This window comes from Xiphophorus maculatus, chromosome 24 (genome assembly GCF_002775205.1).
Source record: "Xiphophorus maculatus strain JP 163 A chromosome 24, X_maculatus-5.0-male, whole genome shotgun sequence".
Lineage (NCBI taxonomy): Eukaryota > Metazoa > Chordata > Actinopteri > Cyprinodontiformes > Poeciliidae > Xiphophorus > Xiphophorus maculatus.
Window position 1 is genome coordinate 14779762 of NC_036466.1, and position 18477 is coordinate 14798238.

At 47.8% G+C, this 18477-nt stretch overlaps 2 protein-coding genes and 1 long non-coding RNA gene across 4 annotated transcripts; 1 reads left to right on the forward strand and 2 right to left on the reverse strand.

Annotated features, from left to right (window-relative positions):
• Positions 1–1504: 1504 nt before the first annotated feature.
• On the reverse strand, positions 1505–6631 carry LOC102224207 (indian hedgehog B protein). The gene is made up of 3 exons (XM_023329977.1): positions 6305–6631; positions 4767–5028; positions 1505–2453 (listed from the first exon to the last, which is right to left on the reverse strand). Exons 1-3 carry the CDS (start codon positions 6611–6613, stop codon positions 1786–1788), a joined length of 1239 nt encoding a protein of 412 aa, XP_023185745.1. The 5' UTR covers positions 6614–6631; the 3' UTR covers positions 1505–1785.
• A 572-nt stretch (positions 6632–7203) lies between these two features.
• On the reverse strand, positions 7204–18162 carry nhej1 (non-homologous end joining factor 1). Its single transcript, XM_023329978.1, has 8 exons — positions 17979–18162; positions 16111–16307; positions 15537–15746; positions 15329–15467; positions 15051–15109; positions 8054–8219; positions 7796–7869; positions 7204–7599 (listed from the first exon to the last, which is right to left on the reverse strand). Exons 2-8 carry the CDS (start codon positions 16297–16299, stop codon positions 7519–7521), a joined length of 918 nt encoding a protein of 305 aa, XP_023185746.1. The 5' UTR covers positions 16300–16307; positions 17979–18162; the 3' UTR covers positions 7204–7518.
• Positions 8215–15366, forward strand: LOC111607685. Of its 2 annotated transcripts, XR_002752422.1 has the most exons (5): positions 8215–8538; positions 9622–9736; positions 10700–10792; positions 10904–11039; positions 15289–15366. It is a non-coding gene; the product is annotated as an uncharacterized LOC111607685 (long non-coding RNA). The 2 variants fall into 2 exon arrangements; XR_002752421.1 differs by lacking the exon at positions 8215–8538 and having other exon boundaries at positions 8719–9736.
• Positions 18163–18477: the final 315 nt, after the last annotated feature.

Genomic DNA, 18477 nt, shown 5'->3' on the forward strand with positions numbered 1-18477 from the left:
TCTATAAGCAGACGTTATGAGTTTCACTCTATAAGTAGGAGCTGATGGAGAGGCTACGTAGCTTAGCTGCTTTGCTAATGCTAACGATAGCGAGCCTGTTAGCATTGCTCCGAGGTATTTCTGCTTCACCATCAGTTTATCTGGTGATTTTTACTGGTTTTGTTTCTACAGATATAGAAACACAACAACACGACTCATTTCCACAATTTAATTTCAAAAAAATAAATCTTTGCATTTTCACTAACAATAATAACAATAATAATACATGAAGGGATTTTAATGTAAATGTTTTTCCTAATATCAGGTAAATATTTACAAACATGAATCAAAATCCTTCTGAATTCATTAAATTGTATGTTTTATAAATCAGCTTTAATAATTAATATATTCTGTTTATTTACTTGAAACCAATTTAAGCTCTGATACAATGAATGGAAATTAGAAATTATAAAAACAGAATTTAATGAATCTTTTATCAGCTTGTTGGTTTATTTCTAGTAAAATTGTTTTTTCATTAATTTACTCTAAAGATTTTTTTAATGACTCCAAATCTGCTTCAGTTAAGCAAAACAATTAGATTTTATCAAGATAAAATAAAATATTCTGTTCAGGTCAAATTAGGTCTTACTTTAAATGAACCAGGGAGTTAATCTGGATTTAATCTGAAGTTAATCTGTGATGTTTGAAGTACCGAACCCTGTGTGGGTTAAAATAAAGTCTGTTAATGTAGATTAAAACGGGACAATTGAAGCATTTTGCTGCCACCTGGTGGCCAAGATTATACCAGCTAATGCTGGTTTAGCTAATTTACACAATAAACACTAAGAAATAATTCTTGTGTTGAAATATTGAATCATTTCTTAATTCAAAAACTTTGTTGATCCCAGAAGAAAATGAAACGTTGGAACTCATCCTGGTTTCTCCTGGCTGGTCGCTCCTGTAGCAGTCTGTGTTACAATGGACCTCAAAAAGCCTCTGACTGATTGCATGACAGCGTGTTGTAATAAATCGCCTGAGAAATTTAAATGAACTCCATAATTTCTATTCTGATGAACAATAATTAATTTTATTTCTGGTTTCAGTTGTTTGTGGTTTTATTCCTATGTTCAGAATATTTTTTAGTTCCCGAGTTAACTCTTCTTTACAAAATTACAGTTTTAGTCCTTTAGAGGGCGAACATGCGTTATTATCCGTTATTAATAAATGACTTAAAAATAATCTGAAAGCAACGATATTATCGTTTATCGCAATAATTCCTGGGACGATTTATCGTAACAAACTTATGGAGACAATCTGGTCAGGACGACAGTTACATGTGGATTTGTTCTTCGTGGTGCGTTTAATGTCTGCTGCTCCAGAAATGTTTCCTCTTACTTCCTGTTTGCTGCTGGTACTTCCTGTTTGTTGATAGTACTTCCTGTTTGTTCCTGGTACTTCCTGTTTGCTGGTGGTACTTCCTGTTTGTTGCTGGCACTTCCTGTTTGCTGCTGGTACTTCCTGTTTGTTGATAGTACTTCCTGTTTGTTCCTGGTACTTCCTGTTTGCTGGTGGTACTTCCTGTTTGCTGCCGGTACTTCCTGTGTGTTGATAGTACTTCCTGTTTGCTTCGGGTACTTTTTGTTGATAGTACTTCTTGTTTGTTCCTGGTACTTTTTTTTTCTGCTGGTACATCCTGTTTGTTGTTGGCACTTCCTGTTTGTTGCTGGTACTTTCTATTGGTTGATACTACTTCCTGTTTGCTGCCACTTCAGCAGGAAGTCCACCTCGGTCCCATGCCGGTTTCTCTCACATGTCGCCCAGAGCGACGCTCAGCGGATGGAGGCGCCCCGGGTCCAGAACCGCCCGACCCAGCCAGAGTAAGATCCGTGAGTACCAGTGCAGGCCGTTGCCGTGGCGCCCAGCGCTCCCAGTCCAGCAGTGCAGCAGGCGGAGCGGGGCGAAGGCCAGGTGGGCTAGCCGGTGGCCGTCCACCGCCGCGTAGCAGGACGCCGCCACGCCGTCCACAATGATGGTTCCCTGCTGGGTCAGCGGGGCGAACGCCCCTCGGTTTGTCGTCACGCTGACCCCAACGATGCGGGACAGACGCGCCACCCCACCGACCGCCACCAGGACGCATTGACCGGGCCGGACGGCGCCGGCGTAGGCGGCACGCAGCCGGCCGGTCGCCGGCACCGCGCCCTCGGAGCAGTTCCTGCCCGACACGAAGAGCAGGTGGGCGGCAGTGAGGGCGAGCTGTGGTCCGGCCGCGGTCCGCAGGCTGACAAAGAGCCGAGGTGTGTCCGGGTCCCGGTCCAGGAAGGTCATGACCTCGCTGAAGACCAGGCCGCCGTTCGCCGAGGCCAGGATCCGGTCCCCGGGCCGCAGCGCGCTCATGGACTTCCGGGCGCCGCCCTCCAACGTCACCGAGGCGTTGCCAGGGAAACAGCCGCCTTCCTTGGCCGCCATGGAGTGATCTGAGGACGGATGGTGAGGACAAGACGTCTTCTGATCAATAATTGATCAGATATGATAGAAATCATCCTACTGGATCCAATAACTGATCTATAAATATTAATAAATGTCTCCATTTCTTCCAAGTGGAGATTTTACAACCAGAACAGGAAACGCTGTACGTCATAACAGGAAATGATGTTAATGACCCAAATCAGGAAATATTGGTAATATTGGCTGATTATCTGTTGCTGATTTTCTCATTTTCACCTGAACTTCAGAAATAACATGAAATCGTTTAGCAAGAAGCAAAAAGATTAATCTGAAGCTAATGCTAACCCAGCTAATGCTAACCAGCTGAAACGGTTCAGCTCAATCAGTTTGTTCAAAGCAAAGTGGATCAATGATCCGGATTAAACTAGATCAGAACCAGAGCTCCCCTCGTACGGTCTCCATAGCAACTCAAACTTTGTCGTCTCTTGAGCCTAACCCAAAGTCCTTCATGATGAGGGAGGGACGACCCGTCTGACCCAACAACCATGATGCACCACTGCATGAACCAGTGGCCAGTGAACGCATCGTCCTGCTGCTTGTTTTGAACTTGGCACAGAGGAAACCTGTCATGGCCGACAGAGTCATGGACTTTAGTTTAGCCTTCAAACTTCCTCTGGTCTCCTAGCAACCAGCACGGCCGAGCCTACAGGTGCAATTTGGAGGTGTTTGTGCTTCTGGAAGCGACTGTTCTCGTAAGGCCCTGAACGTCTCACTGCTGCCTTCAGGTGACATCGGCTCAGCTGAATCCGGAGAACAACATGGTCTGATCCAGACTGGTGTGGTGTGGTCCAGTCCAGAACCAGACCCAGAGACCAGCAACTGGAAACCAGAAACCAGAAAAAATGCAAAATTTTCAAAAGCTAAACTAAGCAGCCAGAGAGAGCGAGCTGATGATGATTATTATTATTATTATTATTATTATTATGATTGTCGTTAGCAGAGTGTTTCTGCAGTTTTATCTGAGCCTCCTGGTTCAGATTTATCCAGACTTCTTCAGGCTTCTTCTCCTGATCTAAATCAGTGCTGCTTTGTCGCCCTCTGGTGGTCAGGTCATGTAACTCACTGACTGTGTTTTAAAGGGAAAACAGAATGAAAATGAAAGATACCAACTTGATAGTTTCCCTTGTGATCAGGTCAGGGGCTGGGCCCTCGCCACCCGCTCTGGGGGAGAAACAGGAGGAAGAGGAGAAGGAGACGTTTGTTACCATCAGAGGAACAACTGGCTGACTTTACGTTTCCTGAAGGGACAGTTAGACTTTAGGCTCCTATTGTCACCATGCAGCGACGATGACGACGATGATGATGAAGGTTTGAGGTAAAGACTCAAACCAAGAACTAGCTTAGCCTGTTAACTGTTTCAGTTTGAATTCAGTTTCTGGAGAGAAACAGGATCAATAATCAATATTAGTTATGGATCAGTGTCCAGCGTCTCGCCACCACCCAAACCAACTCAACAGAACAGACCACACAGTGGCCTAGTCAAAGTCAGGACCTGAGTGTATGTAAATACTGCAACGGGACTGAAATAATTCTGTTAACTAGAAGAGGAGGAGGAGGAGGAACCGGGATTACTTCCTGCTGGAGGGATTACTTCCTGCTGGAGGGATTACTTCCTGCTGGAGGGATTACTTCCTGCTGGATCAGTTCCTGAAACTCAGTTTCTCAGTGAAAACCTAAAGAACCGTCCCAACAGAACCGGCCCATCCTCCACTCAGCTCCCTCATGTTTCCCAGAACGTCTTCCTTCAGAAACCGGATCAGCCGACGGCGGGTCAACGCATCACGATGTAAAAGCTTCACACCGATCAATATCAATAATTATTAATTATTGCTAATAATCAGCAGCTATTTGTTCTGAATGTCTGAACTCGTTTAAGCAACTCGGCAGAGAAACCTGCCACTTACTTACTCGGCATGTTGTTGCTAGGCAACCAAAGAGTGAGTGAGTTAGCTGATGCTATTCAGCTAGCTTAGCTTGTTTAGCTTAGCTTAGAAGCTAAGCAGCTAATCCTTTCCTCTGCCTACATCTCCCAGAATGCTGTGCGGTGAGACCAGCAGTTTATCTGTTGATATTGATCTGTAGTGATTGATATTATTGATTTGTTGTGTCCTAAATATAAACAGTAAACTGTAACATAATAATAACGATAAACAGGAACCTGATCATGTTGGTTTGGTGAAACATGGAGACGATTCCAAACCTCCATGACAACAGAGCAGAACCAAGGGAGCTTAAAACAAAGGTCACAGCGGGGTCGCGGCCGGGTCACGGCGGCGGCCCACCTGACTTGACGCTGCAGTGGACGTGCGCCCGGGACTCGTAGTGGACCCAGTCGAAGCCGGCCTCCACCGCCAGCCGCGCCAGCGTGGCGTACTTGTGGCGGTCGCGGTCGGACGTGGTGACGTCCACGGCCCGGCCCTCGTAGTGCAGCGAGCTGGACGAGTGGTGGCCGTCCTCGTCCCAGCCCTCGGTGACCCGCAGCCGGACCCCGGGCCAGAAGTTCATCACCGAGATGGCCAGAGAGTTCAGCTTGTCCTTGCAGCGCTGCAGAGCGGAGAGACGGAGCCGTTAGCCAGGCGCTAACGGGTTAGAGGTCAAAAGTTAAAGGTCGAGAAGAGGAAACCTCAAATTCACACTTTTTGTTTCATTTGTCATAGAGTGGAGAGACTGTAGGTCGCCCTGGTAACCGCCTGATGAACAGCAGGACTCAGGTAAAGCACATGCGGGTTTGGACTATGCTAGTTTATTTCAGGTGATTTTTGTTGAAGCAGAAACAGAAACAATCCCATAATATTCAGCTGCTGGTCTGACCTGGTTACCGTGGAAACGCTGTGAACAGAAACGTCTTTCACTCATCAACCTGAAGCTGAACTTGGATTTTCTGATTTGTTCAGAAGTTTGTCCAGATCAATAGATCTATAGAACCGCAGCCAGATGGACGGCGGGGCCCATCGGGGCCCATCGGGGCCATCAACCTCAGAGCATTTGAAGTTTGCGTGGTGATGCGTTTCCGGTCCCGCAGCATCTAATTAATCCGGTTCTGCTGATAAACTCCAGCCGTGTCCGCAAGGCGCTCCCCAGCGCCCGTTGTTCGGCCCGCGGACCGGGTGAGAACAGCCGGTTCTGGCGCCACTTCCGGTAAACACAGCAGAAAAAGAGCTGCTGCGTCACCGAGAGTCAATTATTCAAATAAAATGTTTAAATAAATTGCTTCGTCCAACATGACCAGAAATGAAACAAATTTAACAGAAAGTTGTTCATTTCCGTTACAAATATAATCAAGTCAACAGAACATTTTTTACAGGAACGGATCAGCTAAAGTATGGAGCCTCACAGGGGCCACAATGAAGGCCGGGGGCCACAATGAAGGCCGGGGCCAGGAGCCGGCCGTTTTCACCAGAACACCCTGGAGGAGCCGTCTGCGGACCGGCGGGGGGGTGGGGGGGTTCAGTGTGCACTCATCAATCCGGCTGATGGAAACTCAGATAAATCTTTTATCTATCGATATCGATATCGATTTCGCCCCAGAGTTTCAAAGGTCGAATCGGTTCAATCTTTGATCTACAGCTGCAGCCTCTGTGGACATCCGGCCACCGGAAGTTGATGTTATTAAGGGTTTAGTTGGCAGCCCAATAAATCCCACATCAATGCTGACGTCATAAACACCCCGAAAGTCCGCTGCGGCTGAGGACGGGAACGCACGTGACCAGGTGATCCATCTGAACAAGCTGCTGCTGCGCCTGCGCAGAACACCACACCACCAGACGCACTCTGTTACGCACGAGCTGCCGAATGTCTGTGGACTTGGACTAGGCCGAACCTGCGTCATGAGGCGGTCCGCCCCGGTGTTCTCCTCGTCCTTGAAGATGATGTCCGGGTTGTAGTTGGGGCTCAGCTCCTTGAAGCGCTCCGAGCCGCGGCTGATCTTCCCCTCCGCCTTGCCGCTGGCGCCCAGCGTCTGCTCCGCCACGTTGGGGCTGAACTGCTTCAGGACCAGCGGCACCAGCTTCCGGGGGCCCCGCCGCCGGCCGTGGCCCTTCCCCGGCCCGCAGGCCAGGCCGGCCTGCGGCAGCAGCAGCAGCAGCAGCGCGCAACCCGCCAGGCAGGCCAGCAGTGCGGGGAGCCGCATCCCGCCGGAGAGGCGGCTTCGGCTCCGCCCGGCGCCCCGCTGAGCCGTCAGGCTGGAGGAACCGCGGAGGAACTCATGGCGCCCCGAGGGTGAGCAGCGAGGACCAGTAAGGATCGGAGAGACCAGTAAGGACCAGTGGAAACCTGTGGACACCAACAGCGAGGACCGGAGAGCCGCTCGGTGCGTAAAGGTTTCCAACGCGCCGCGGCACAGCCAGACGCAGCAACAGGTGAGGGCGGGCTGGAAGCTGCGGCCGCGGAGCCGCGCGGCGCGCCGCCGCCTGTCCGGCCGGCAGGTAGAGAGTCCCGCAGCAGGTAGAGAGTCCCGCAGCAGGTAGAGAGTCCCGCAGCAGGTAGAGAGTCCCGCAGCGCGGCGGGTCTTCGGGTCTCCTGGTGCCGCAGCTGCTGCGGCTCGCTGGGAATGGAGAGCTGCCGCTGCGCTGCGGCCCAGATGAGGAAGAGGAGGAGGAGGAGGAGGAGGATGACCGCGCCCTGCGGGACCTGCTGACCGGCCCTCCGCCCGCCCGCCGGCCCCTCCCCCTCCCTCCGCACCGAGCCAGGTGACCCGGCAGGTAAATAATTCTAATCCAAGACGATTCTTGATGTTTCTGTTTGTATCCTAAAGTCTAGAAATGAAACATAGATCAGACTTCCAGATGTTGATCTAGGAATGTTTTCTATACTTCAGCAGGCGCCCTGGGCAGAGAGCCACGATCTGATGCTGGGCGCCAAAACTTTCCTCAGGAAACTTAACGAAGCCTTCATTTCCCAGAATACCCTGCGTCAGTGAGGAAGAGGAGGAGGAAGAGGAGCTGATGATGTAAACTTTATTGACACAAAGATAAAACTTTAAAAGCTTAAAACTCTGAGCCAATCAGACGCTGCGACCGAGTCACTTCCTGTCTGTCATCGGAACAGGCCCACTTTCTTCTTCTTTGGTCTGGAGGACTGTCGCTCCGCAGGGCGAGTCGCTCCGACGGCCGCAGCCTGGACAACAGAAACCTGCTTTCAGAAACTTTCAAACTTTTTAAAACATTTTCTTCAGAATAAAACCAGTTTATGGATTTTATCTGAAAAGTGTGGCCTGCTGCTGCTGGCAGGTTTCACTGTTTCAGCTTCAGTCAGATGGAAGGAAAATGTCTGCTGTGTTTCTTCCTGTTCTCAGTTCAGGACGTTCCCTGACCTGCGCCGCACCGTCGGGTCCAACCTGGCCGCTGGGGTTCTGGTTCTCTGGGTCGCCTCCGCCAGGTCCAATCACTGGCAGGCAGAGAAAACAGGAAGTGATTAATTAGAGACGCTGTCCTGGATTTACTGGTTCAATGCAGATTTCACACATTTAGACTCAGTTTAATCTGATTGTTAGAATCTGAGATGATCTCCAGCAAACTGAGTTTCCGTCAACGTGGCCTGACGTCTGCTGGTGGTTCTGGTTCTGACTCACCTGTAGTCTGTGCTGGTGGTTCTGGTGGTTCTGTCCGGTCTGGGTCGCCGTGGGTCTCCTGCGGTCGTCTGCGTTTGTGCGGTGCGGCGACGGCGGCGTAGAGCCGCTGCAGGTCGGCGTTGAATCCCGGAGCGTCGGACGGATCCGACCGCAGCAGAGGAAGGTTCTGGAGAGAAACAGAGTCCGGATCAGCCAGGATCCAGAACCTTCAGGGTTTAATCGAGTCAAAAGAAAATGAATCACCATAAACTGGAGCTGCTCTGGCAGCAGGCGGAACATTTTTTAATGATGAATCTTTTTAAAACTTTTTCTTTCATTATTTTATAACTCAGATTAATTTCACGTTGAATACGTTTACATTTCTAATCCCAATATTTATGTCTTTATAAATCTGCAGTTCGGTTCTTTCCTGGGATCCACCCAAAAATCCTGCAGCATCTCTGAGGTGTGACACAGGAAGTGATGTCATCAGCCTCTCGTCACAGGTCAGGATGCGAGCAGCAGCAGGAAGTGATGCGGCTGAGCTCCTGCGTTTAGCCGCCGCTATTTTCTCTGCTAAGGAGACAAACTGTCAGAATTAGCTGGGTAAATATTGACGCCCCTCCTCCCCCGGGGCAGACGGGGCAGTGGGGGGTTCGGGTGGGGTACGGGGGCAGGGGGCTCTCTCTCTGCGGTCAGACTCCAGGTTGCTCATTGATTTATTTTTGTTATTTGTTGGTTTAAATATCGTAAAAATAAATGTGGCTGCGGCGCGTCGGACAGAGGAGCCAATGTGGCAGAAAGCAGCAGAAAGCCCCCCTTATTCTGCCCTAATGCCCCCCGGGGGTCTGGCTGCACACCGGCTCACTTCACCTGAACCGGCAGCCCGGTCTGTGGCGCTGAAATCTCCATGGAGCCCTCCTGACCCGTACGGAAGCCCATTAGTGCCACTGGCAGGATATATGAGCTTCTGGCCTATTTAAAGCCCTGGATTCATGTGGAAGTCTGTCTCCTCTGGTTCTGTCTGATCTGCTGGGGTTCCAGAGTTCATTCCTGTTTCTTTACAACAGAATCAACTGAATTGAACAAACAGCAAGCAGTTTCACTTCCTGGTTCACCAACAGGGTCACCTGCAGTGACTCCGAGCCGCCAGCGGGGGCAGCGCTCCGACCGTTGGTCGGTCTCTCCAGCGTTGCCTCATTTCGTTGCCATTGATTGCTGAACCCTCCTCCGTGAGCCAGCTGACCCAAACCCAAATGACCAGGAAGGAGTCCTTGGTCAGCTGTTGCTACGGCAACGTCTGAAAGCAGAAACGATAACCTGCAGGCATTTCTGCTGCGGTACCAGACGATGCTTCTGCTGCTGGCAGGAATGGCCTTCCGTACCTGGCTGTGTTTCTGGAGAGAACGCAGTGAGGAGCAGCTCACCTGGTGGCCCCGCCCCCTGCACAAGCCCCGCCCCCAGTCAGCTTGGTTTGTAGTTTTGGACCAGCCGCCTCTGGTTCCTCTATTAGCCGGTAAGCAGTTCTGGTTCTGGCTGCTGTTGGCTCAGTGGGTTAAGGTTAGTCTCCCTCCTCTTCCTCACCTCAGGTTTACTCTGCCTCGCTCTTCATCATCACTGTGACCTCAGCTTCCTGTTCTGACCAACAACCAGCAGATCAGCCAGAGAAACACGAAGAGTCCAGAACCCTCAGCAACCGACCGAGTGAGTAAACTGCACCGGTTTACTGACTGGTTACCGACTGGTTACCACCTGGTCACCGACTGGTCACCACCTGGTTACCGGCTGGTTACCGACTGGTCACCACCTGGTTACCGACTGGTTACCACCTGGTTACCGACTGGTTACCAACTGGTTACCGCCTGGTTACCACCTGGTCACCGACTGGTTACTGACTGGTTACCGACTGGTTACCACCTGGTCACCACCTGGTCACCGACTGGTCACCACCTGGTTACCGGCTGGTTACCGACTGGTCACCACCTGGTTACCAACTGGTTACCAACTGGTTACCACCTGGTTACCACCTGGTCACCGACTGGTTACTGACTGGTTACCACCTGGTTACCGACTGGTTACCAACTGGTTACCACCTGGTTACCACCTGGTCACCGACTGGTTACTGACTGGTTACCACCTGGTCACCGACTGGTTACTGACTGGTTACCAACTGGTTACCACCTGGTTACCACCTGGTCACCGACTGGTCACCACCTGGTCACCGACTGGTCACCACCTGGTTACCGGCTGGTTACCGACTGGTCACCACCTGGTCACCGACTGGTTACTGACTGGTTACCACCTGGTTACCGACTGGTTACCAACTGGTTACCACCTGGTTACCACCTGGTCACCGACTGGTTACTGACTGGTTACCAACTGGTTACCACCTGGTCACCGACTGGTTACTGACTGGTTACCAACTGGTTACCACCTGGTCACCGACTGGTTACTGACTGGTTACCGACTGATTGATCCTGGTTGTATAGTCAGTCTGAACGGTTTGATGGAACTTCAAGAACTACCTGGACGTTTCATTCCATGCCGGGCTCCACAGCATGATGCTGCCACCGCCGTGTTTGTTGTGTCACTGTGAAGCAACGCTGTGTTTGTGCCTCTGGAGCTGGAACAGAACCTCTGTCTCAACGTTCGCTCTCGTGTTTGCAGACTCTAATCCTGGATTTCAGCACCTTGTTGCCCAGCTCCCAGCTGTCCCAGTAACCCTCCAGCCTCCCAGTCCCGACCCAGTTCCACTGACAGGTAGATTGATGAGGATTAAGCTCTGGATAAATCAAACTGGTTGCTGTCCTGGATTGTTAGCAGAGGCAGGCTAACGGCTTCATGACTCACTGCCTAAATTTATCCTTCCAGCCTTCCAGCCGATGCTTTTCACACCAGTACGTCACTCCCAGTTCAGATGAAACCAGTGTCCTTCCCAGCTCAGCCATAAATTCCTCACACAGCCGACAGTTTCCATCTGCAGTCCTTACAGGAGGAAACCGATCAGGTAGAAACCGTTTCACCTGCACGGCTGTGTTCGGTTCACTGCAGCCTGAACCCAACAGCGATGCTGCACTTTGTGACGCATTTTGGTTTTCAGAGCAGAGAAACGTCTGGAATCTACAGAGGAAACGAAACATAGCCTGACAATGTCAATTAGGTTGTTGAAAAATGAAAATATTGTCCAAACTGTTTCTTGCTTGTTATAGGGTTGTAAATGGGCACTTTATCCATAAACAACTCAAACATTTATGAGTTTAAGAAGTCCTTTTAAAAATGGTCCTAACATAATGTTGAGAAAAACAACAGATGAACTTGACCGTCTCAATCTGATGAACTGACTCATCCAGACTTACAGATTTATCTTCATCCTAAAAATAAACACACCTGACACCAATGGAGCCCCATATCATCTTTTCTAATTAACTTTATACATTTATTTTATCAAAATTCTTTCCAAATGTTTTTAAAACGTCACAAGACAAAATGCTTCAGCTTCATTTATTTATCTCAAACTTTCCCTACAAACGCGACATGAACATGAGAACTGAGCCGCTTGCAGGATTTAAACCTGCTGCTGCACTAACTGCATATTTCTACACTGTAAATAAGGTTGTTATGCTTCAGGCTTTATTTATTACTTTTAGGACAGTTCAGTAGAAAAATGTCCGTCTGAAGGCAGAAAGCAGCAGATCTGCACCAGGACGCCACATTTAGGAGCCGCAGTATTTCTGCCCAATTACGTGATTCATGTAAACCTCAAGTGAGGTGTTTTGGTCAGGAGCCGCCACAAATTGTCAGATGCTGTTATACTGCCGAGCAGGTTGCCATGGAAACACAAAGCCGCCGGCCCAAGAAACAGGAAGTGGGCGACGTTCCCAAGCGGTGACGGTTCAGAGCTGCAAGCGAGCGGCACGCGTCAACGCGGCCGGGCGCCGATGTCGCTGGGTCACCGGATCCCCAACTAGATCCCCCCTGGGTCACCGGATCCCCAACTAGATCCTCACTGGGTCACCGGATCCCCAACTAGATCCTCACTGGTTGAATCAGAACTTCATAAAGTCCAGAATTAGCAGCAAAAGCTGCTAATTGGATGCTATTAATTGCTATTAATAGTAATTGCTATTGGATGCTGCAGGCCAACCAGCCAAACCTCGGCTAGCAGCGCAAAACTAAAGCTAATAGGAGAAAACATGAACTGGCTAGGCTGTTAGCTGCTGTTAGCACAGCAGCTAACCAGGAGCTGATTGGCTGAAACCCCAAGAGTGGAGATCAGGAAGACCAGTGGCGGCAACGCTAACTAGAAGCTAGCTACACTAACCCTATACACATAAACATTAGTTCTAATAACACGCTACAACAACACAATATTTATCAGAAGCTAATGCTAAGCATTGCATTTATGAATATGTGTGAATTTTTGCGTGTATTTGTGAAACTCCCCTGATTAATGTTTCATTCTTCTATGACCCTCACTTGTTGATTTCTGGTGTTCAAAGAAAACATCAGAGGAAACAGAACTGCCGCCTACTTCAAAATAAAAGCATTAATGTAAACATCTAACTTTTTGGATTTTTAACAGTCGATAACCAATTTTAAACACAGGTCCAGTAAATCAGTGTTTGTCTGTATACTGTATTTTTTTAACTATAAGCCGTTACTAGTTTTACGTTGAACCGTGCTGCCGGTAGCCCGGTGCGGCTTTTATACCTTTCCAGGTTTTAAAACAAACTTTGACCGTGTGGCTTAGAGTGACGTGCGCTCTATAGTCCGGAAAACACGGTAAATACATTTAAGGAAGCTAAGTTAGCTAAAATATTAAGCTAAAAACTAGCTCTGCTATCAGCGCATTAGCAGAAGTGTTCCCAGCAGTGAAGTCGACCGTAGCTGTTAGCGTGTGCTGTTAGCGTGTGCTGTTTCCACTGTGCGTAGTGATGCATGTTCATATTTTATGAATGAAGCTAGCAGCGTTTTAATAGGCTCATAGTGTTTTAGCGCCGCTGAGCTTCCTGACCTCCATGGACGCCACTGTGATGTCAGTCCTGTTAGCATTAAAGTTTTAGCAAGATGCCATGTGCAGAGCGTAAGCTAGCATTAGCTAGCGTAAACTTCTATCCTCCAGGAAGTCAGTGATTGTTTCACTTCCTGTCTTTCAGAGTAAAGTTGTGGTCAGGAATCACGGCTCAGCACTTTGAGGCCTATTCAAAGTCTGTAACTGAGATATTTCCAGATAACCTCTCAACCAGAGCTGGACTGTTCCGGTCCGGACAAACATAGGGACGTCCCAACACACACACACACACACACACACACACTGTAGAAGCTGGTTTGATCCTGAAAGCATCAGCCCTGTGTCTCTATCCTCCAGCTTTAGCTGCAGTGTGTGTAAAGAAGTGTGTGTGTGTGTGTGTGTGTGTGTGTGTCAGCCAGACTATTTCCACCCGTGTAAATGTTGACCTGCGCTGGGCGGGGTGTTTGTGTGGCGGCCGGTGGGGAAACGCAGCAGAAAATAAAAGCAGCAGCTCCTGTCATCAGGCAGTCTTTGGGCCGTGCGCCTGCCCTGCGCTCCCCTCGCTGTGGGAAACGAAAGCCACAAGGGGAACAAACAGTCGCTGATGAGGCTGCGCACAAATAACCCAAAACGTCAAAAAGCTTCAGCTGAGAGGGAAAAACGGAGCGGCTGAAAGAAGCTGGAGGTTAAAAACGCTGCTGAGAATCAGACGGGATTCGGCTCAGACTGGAACAATCGCAACACAAACACACTAAACTACATGTATGCACCTCTAAATAATAATAAACCAATAACTTATTATTAAAAACACATTTACAGAATGTCTTCAAATTAAAAATAAAAAAACCTTTTTCTTTTCTACTACAACAAAATGTGTATTTCATTATTTTATCTAAGAAAGCTGAACATGTTTAACAACTTTTAAATTCATTAAGGAAACATAAACAGAACGGCTTTTCTGAAAACAGATCAATTATTTATGTATTAAAATTCTTAATTATTAACAGAATTTGAAAATGCTTTTTAAAAAATATAATTTTCCTATTTTTAATTACATCCAGATAAAAACTAAAATTTGCTAGTAGATATTTTCTTTGCAAATCAAAACAAATGATATAAATAAATATATAAATAAATGACATTTATTCAAAGTTTAATAAAGTAATGAATGTGATTTATTTTAATCCTGCAAAAGCTCCAGAGCTGAAACAAGGTGGCGCTAGAGATCCTATCAATTCACTAATAAACGATCAATGAGGAGAAAAATTAGTTCATGAAGCTTTATTGGTGTTTCAGGTCAGAGGTGGTTGCCATGGAGACGGACGGCAACACAAACACAGTCAGCAAATGGCTGATACTCCAACCTGATAAATACAGCACACACACACACACCTACACACACACCCACACACACACACACCCATACTCCAGCCAATGTCTGATCTTCCAGTTGACCCGTTTCAGTGATATTTCTCCCAGAAACTTTTACTTCGGTTTGGACAGAACCTGATCAGACCGGTCAGGTTCTGTCCGGTCTGACAGACCGGACAGAACCTGTCTGTCAGACCGGTTCTGACAGACCGGTCTGATCCGGTCCGGATCTGGTCCAGGATCTGGATCGATTAGACGACCGATCCGGTCCGAATACCGAATGTCTTGTAGCTAGAACGGGCTAACATAATCTTCCTGCATACAGAAAATGAAATGAAAAGTGTTACAAGAAAATTCCCAGATTTTCTTTTGTTTTTTGGATCAATAATCGATCAAATCTCCACAGATTCTTTACAATTATTGAATCAGTTCGGAAGGAGAAAACAGAGTGGTTGTCATGACGATTTTAACAGAGCAGTGTGAAGCGTAGGATCAGCAGGGAGACGAGACATTCCACACCGGGACGCAGCAAACACACCTGGCTCCAGAGAGCCGCTCTGATTGGCTGGCAGCAGCTGAGCTTTCACTGTCAGGAGGCTAATGCAGCAGCAGCAGTCTGTGTCGCTGAGCTCTTACCTTCTGAATGAAGTCCTCTGTGTAGAGCTGTTTGTTGAAAACGTCCGTCTGCAGGCGCTCTGCCATTAAAATCACACAAACATCAAATTCATTCATCACAGCTCAGATCGTTAAAGATCCAATTCAATCCATTTCATACACAATAAGAACAAAAATAGTAACTTGCTTATTTTGATCAGCTGCTGGCTTTACAAATAATTAATATATTTATCTGGTCACTTCCTGCCTGTCTGTCTAGGTGTGTTGGTCACTTCCTGTCTGGGTCTCTGTCCTGCTACCTCTGCTGAGCGTGGCTCCGTTCTCCCGGTAGTCCTGGATCTCCTGGTCCTTCCTGGCCAGCAGCTCTCCCTGCTCCTCCAGCTGCCTGTGCAGCAGGCGGCTCATGGCCAGCAGGGGGCGCACCAGCTGAGAGCACACCTGAGAAGCACAGAGCAGTTCAGGCGCTGCAGCTGCAGCTGCCGTGTGTCCAGATGTGCTGCGGCTCACCAGAGCGACGGGAGCGGGGCTGCAGCGGAACTCCCAGTGGAACGGCAGGCCGGCCAGCTCGCTCTTCAGCTTCAAGGTCACGACCCCGTCACGCCGCCACACACACATCTGGGCCTCGCCGCCGCCTCCCCCCGACAGCCAGGGCTCAGCCGCCTCACGCAGATGGGAGAAGAAGGCCTGGACGGCGGCGCGCAGACGCCGGTTCAGCTCCTGCAGGGCAGAAGCTGGTCCATTATCATCATGTGCTGCCAGGTCACTGTACCTACACCGTAAGGTCACTGTACCTACACCGTAAGGTCACCATAACTATGTAAGGTCACTGTACCTACACCGTAAGGTCACCGTAACTATGTAAGGTCACTGTACCTACACCGTAAGGTCACCGTAACTATGTAAGGTCACTGTACCTACACCGTAAGGTCACCGTAACTATGTAAGGTCACTGTACCTACACCGTAAGGTCACTGTACCTACACCGTAAGGTCACCGTAACTATGTAAGGTCACTGTACCTACACCGTAAGGTCACTGTACCTACAACGTAAGGTCACCGTAACTATGTAAGGTCACTGTACCTGCGCCCGGCGCTCGATGGCCGCTGTATCCATCCGCTCCTCCCACACGCCCTGCATGTCGGTCAGCAGGACGCAGTACTCTGCATCGCTGAACCAGCTCTTGGCCAGCAGCTGGCAGCCGTCGATGCAGACAGGAAGCCAGGGCTCCTGGAGGAGGAAGTCGTCAGCTGGGTCCGCTCTGGGATTCATCGCCGAACCTTAACAGGGATTAGACGACCAACATTAGTCATAACAAATTCATCACAAAACAAATTAAAATGAGGTCAATAATTTCCATTTTGATGAATAATATTATTTGATTGCCTATTTTGTTTACAGACTTTGTATTCTATGTCTTTCATGGTTTTGATCCTGTGTGTTTTTATAAAATTAACGTTCATTGTCTTGGAGAGAGCAAAACCTTGAAAATAAGATATCATAGTTTATATCGCATTAATTCTTGGGATAATTTATCGTCCAGCAACATTTGTTATCGAGACAGGTTGGGGTGTGTATCATTTTCAGACTCCTTTATGAATTCTAACTTATGAAACCATGGTCGTAGGTTTGGGTGTGGACGGTCGTGACATGTCACGACCAATATTCAAGGGATATAAAATAGTCCCGACCAATTTTTGCCATATTAATTAAAAAAAAAAACATATGTATTTTTTAACAAAAACAAAATAAATAAACGAAAATCTACATTGATTAGTTTAATATTTCAATATACTACGCAGTGGTAGCATTCATTTTAAAATTCGCTGTTCTGAACTATGACGACCCGCTATTGGCTCACAGGACGTGGATCTACGTTCTTTGATTGGCTGCACCAGGCGGCGGCCAGCTGGCCACACGCGGAGCGGAAGCTTGGTCCATGGTGCTGACAGTGAACGGGTCTCCTTCTGAGTTTCACATTTATTATGAGTCTCCATGTCGCCACCAAAAAAGAAAAGGACGACAGACATTAGAAGTTATTTCACTACCTCGGCTGTAAGTACAGTGAGGGGACCCATAAGTTAGATATCTATCACGCAACGCATTTGTTGTAAAGTCCGGTGTTTAGTAAGGTCAGCACTGAATGTGAGGTAGAATAGGTCTGTTAATTATGTAATATTTTTTCACATAGGATGCTCAGACAGCAGAGCAGAACGATGGAGAGGTGGCTGCAGCTTCAGGGCTCCAGGTGTTGCATCTTTTTCCTGAAGGGCAAGAAGTCATTTTTTGTTCTTATCTGCAATTGTGTTTGTTGTAATCAGTAGATCCAGAGGATATTTCTTTTGATCTTACTTGTAATGTTTGCTGAATTTTGAACAGGAAAAAGTAAAATGTTCTTGAACTGATCTGCTGAGTATGACTGTATCTGTATCCAAGTTATGGTTATGGTTGGGGGGAGGGGGACCATTTTTGACCCCCCACTGGTCAAAAATGGTCGGGGGGGGGGGGGGGGCTGGTCAGTAAGTTGTAAGGTCCCTCCAAAACTTAGACCAAACCTACGCCCTTGTATGAAACCCTTAAATGCAGTCGGCCAGGCCTCCCTACAAATAGCGCCAGTTTTCGGGAACAGAAGTGAAAAGTTTCCCGTTACAATCGAGACTGACTCATTTAGAGCGGAAAAATAAACACGCCAGTTCTGTGAGTTTATGACGCCTTGATGCACAAGGAGAGACACCTGGAGGACTCGAGGAAAAATCACCCACCATGCTTCGTTTAAAAATCCATGACTTTTCCACTTTAAGCGTTTTATCTGCTCAGCCAAAACACCAGCAGCTTTTATATCAAATTGAATTAAATGAATTAATACTTATCTCTAATTCGGCATCACTTTCCAAACGCATATTTAGAAGAACATGAGCTTTTTTAACTTTAAATCCTCCAAATGAACCTACCTTTGATGAATGTAGAGCGGAGCTTTTCCTTGTTTTTAAATGTTATTACACATATCTAAGACTTATTGTGCTAAAACAAGTAATAACACATTAATATACATTAATAAACGCGTAAAAACCAGAGTATTCCTTTAATAAATGACTGAAGTTTCTAAAAGAACCGCAACCGGTTGTTGTTAACAAATTTCCTACACCGATAAGAAACATGGATTCGGACTGCAAAGGTTCCGGTTTATAACGCCATGGCTTTATCGCCACCAGCTGGTGTAAATGATGCATTGCTCCAAATAATTTAAACGAATAATTTAATTAAAATATGTTGTAGGCATAAAGGTATGTTTTTCTATAACGGTGGGGCCAACAACAACAACAACGGGCTCTTTTCCTTCAGAGACAAAATCATTAATAACAGACTGGCAGGGAAGACAGACGAGAATAAGAAGCTGATTATCTGGAATAGAGCTTTGGAACTGACGTCACTGCGCCAGACGTAAACGTC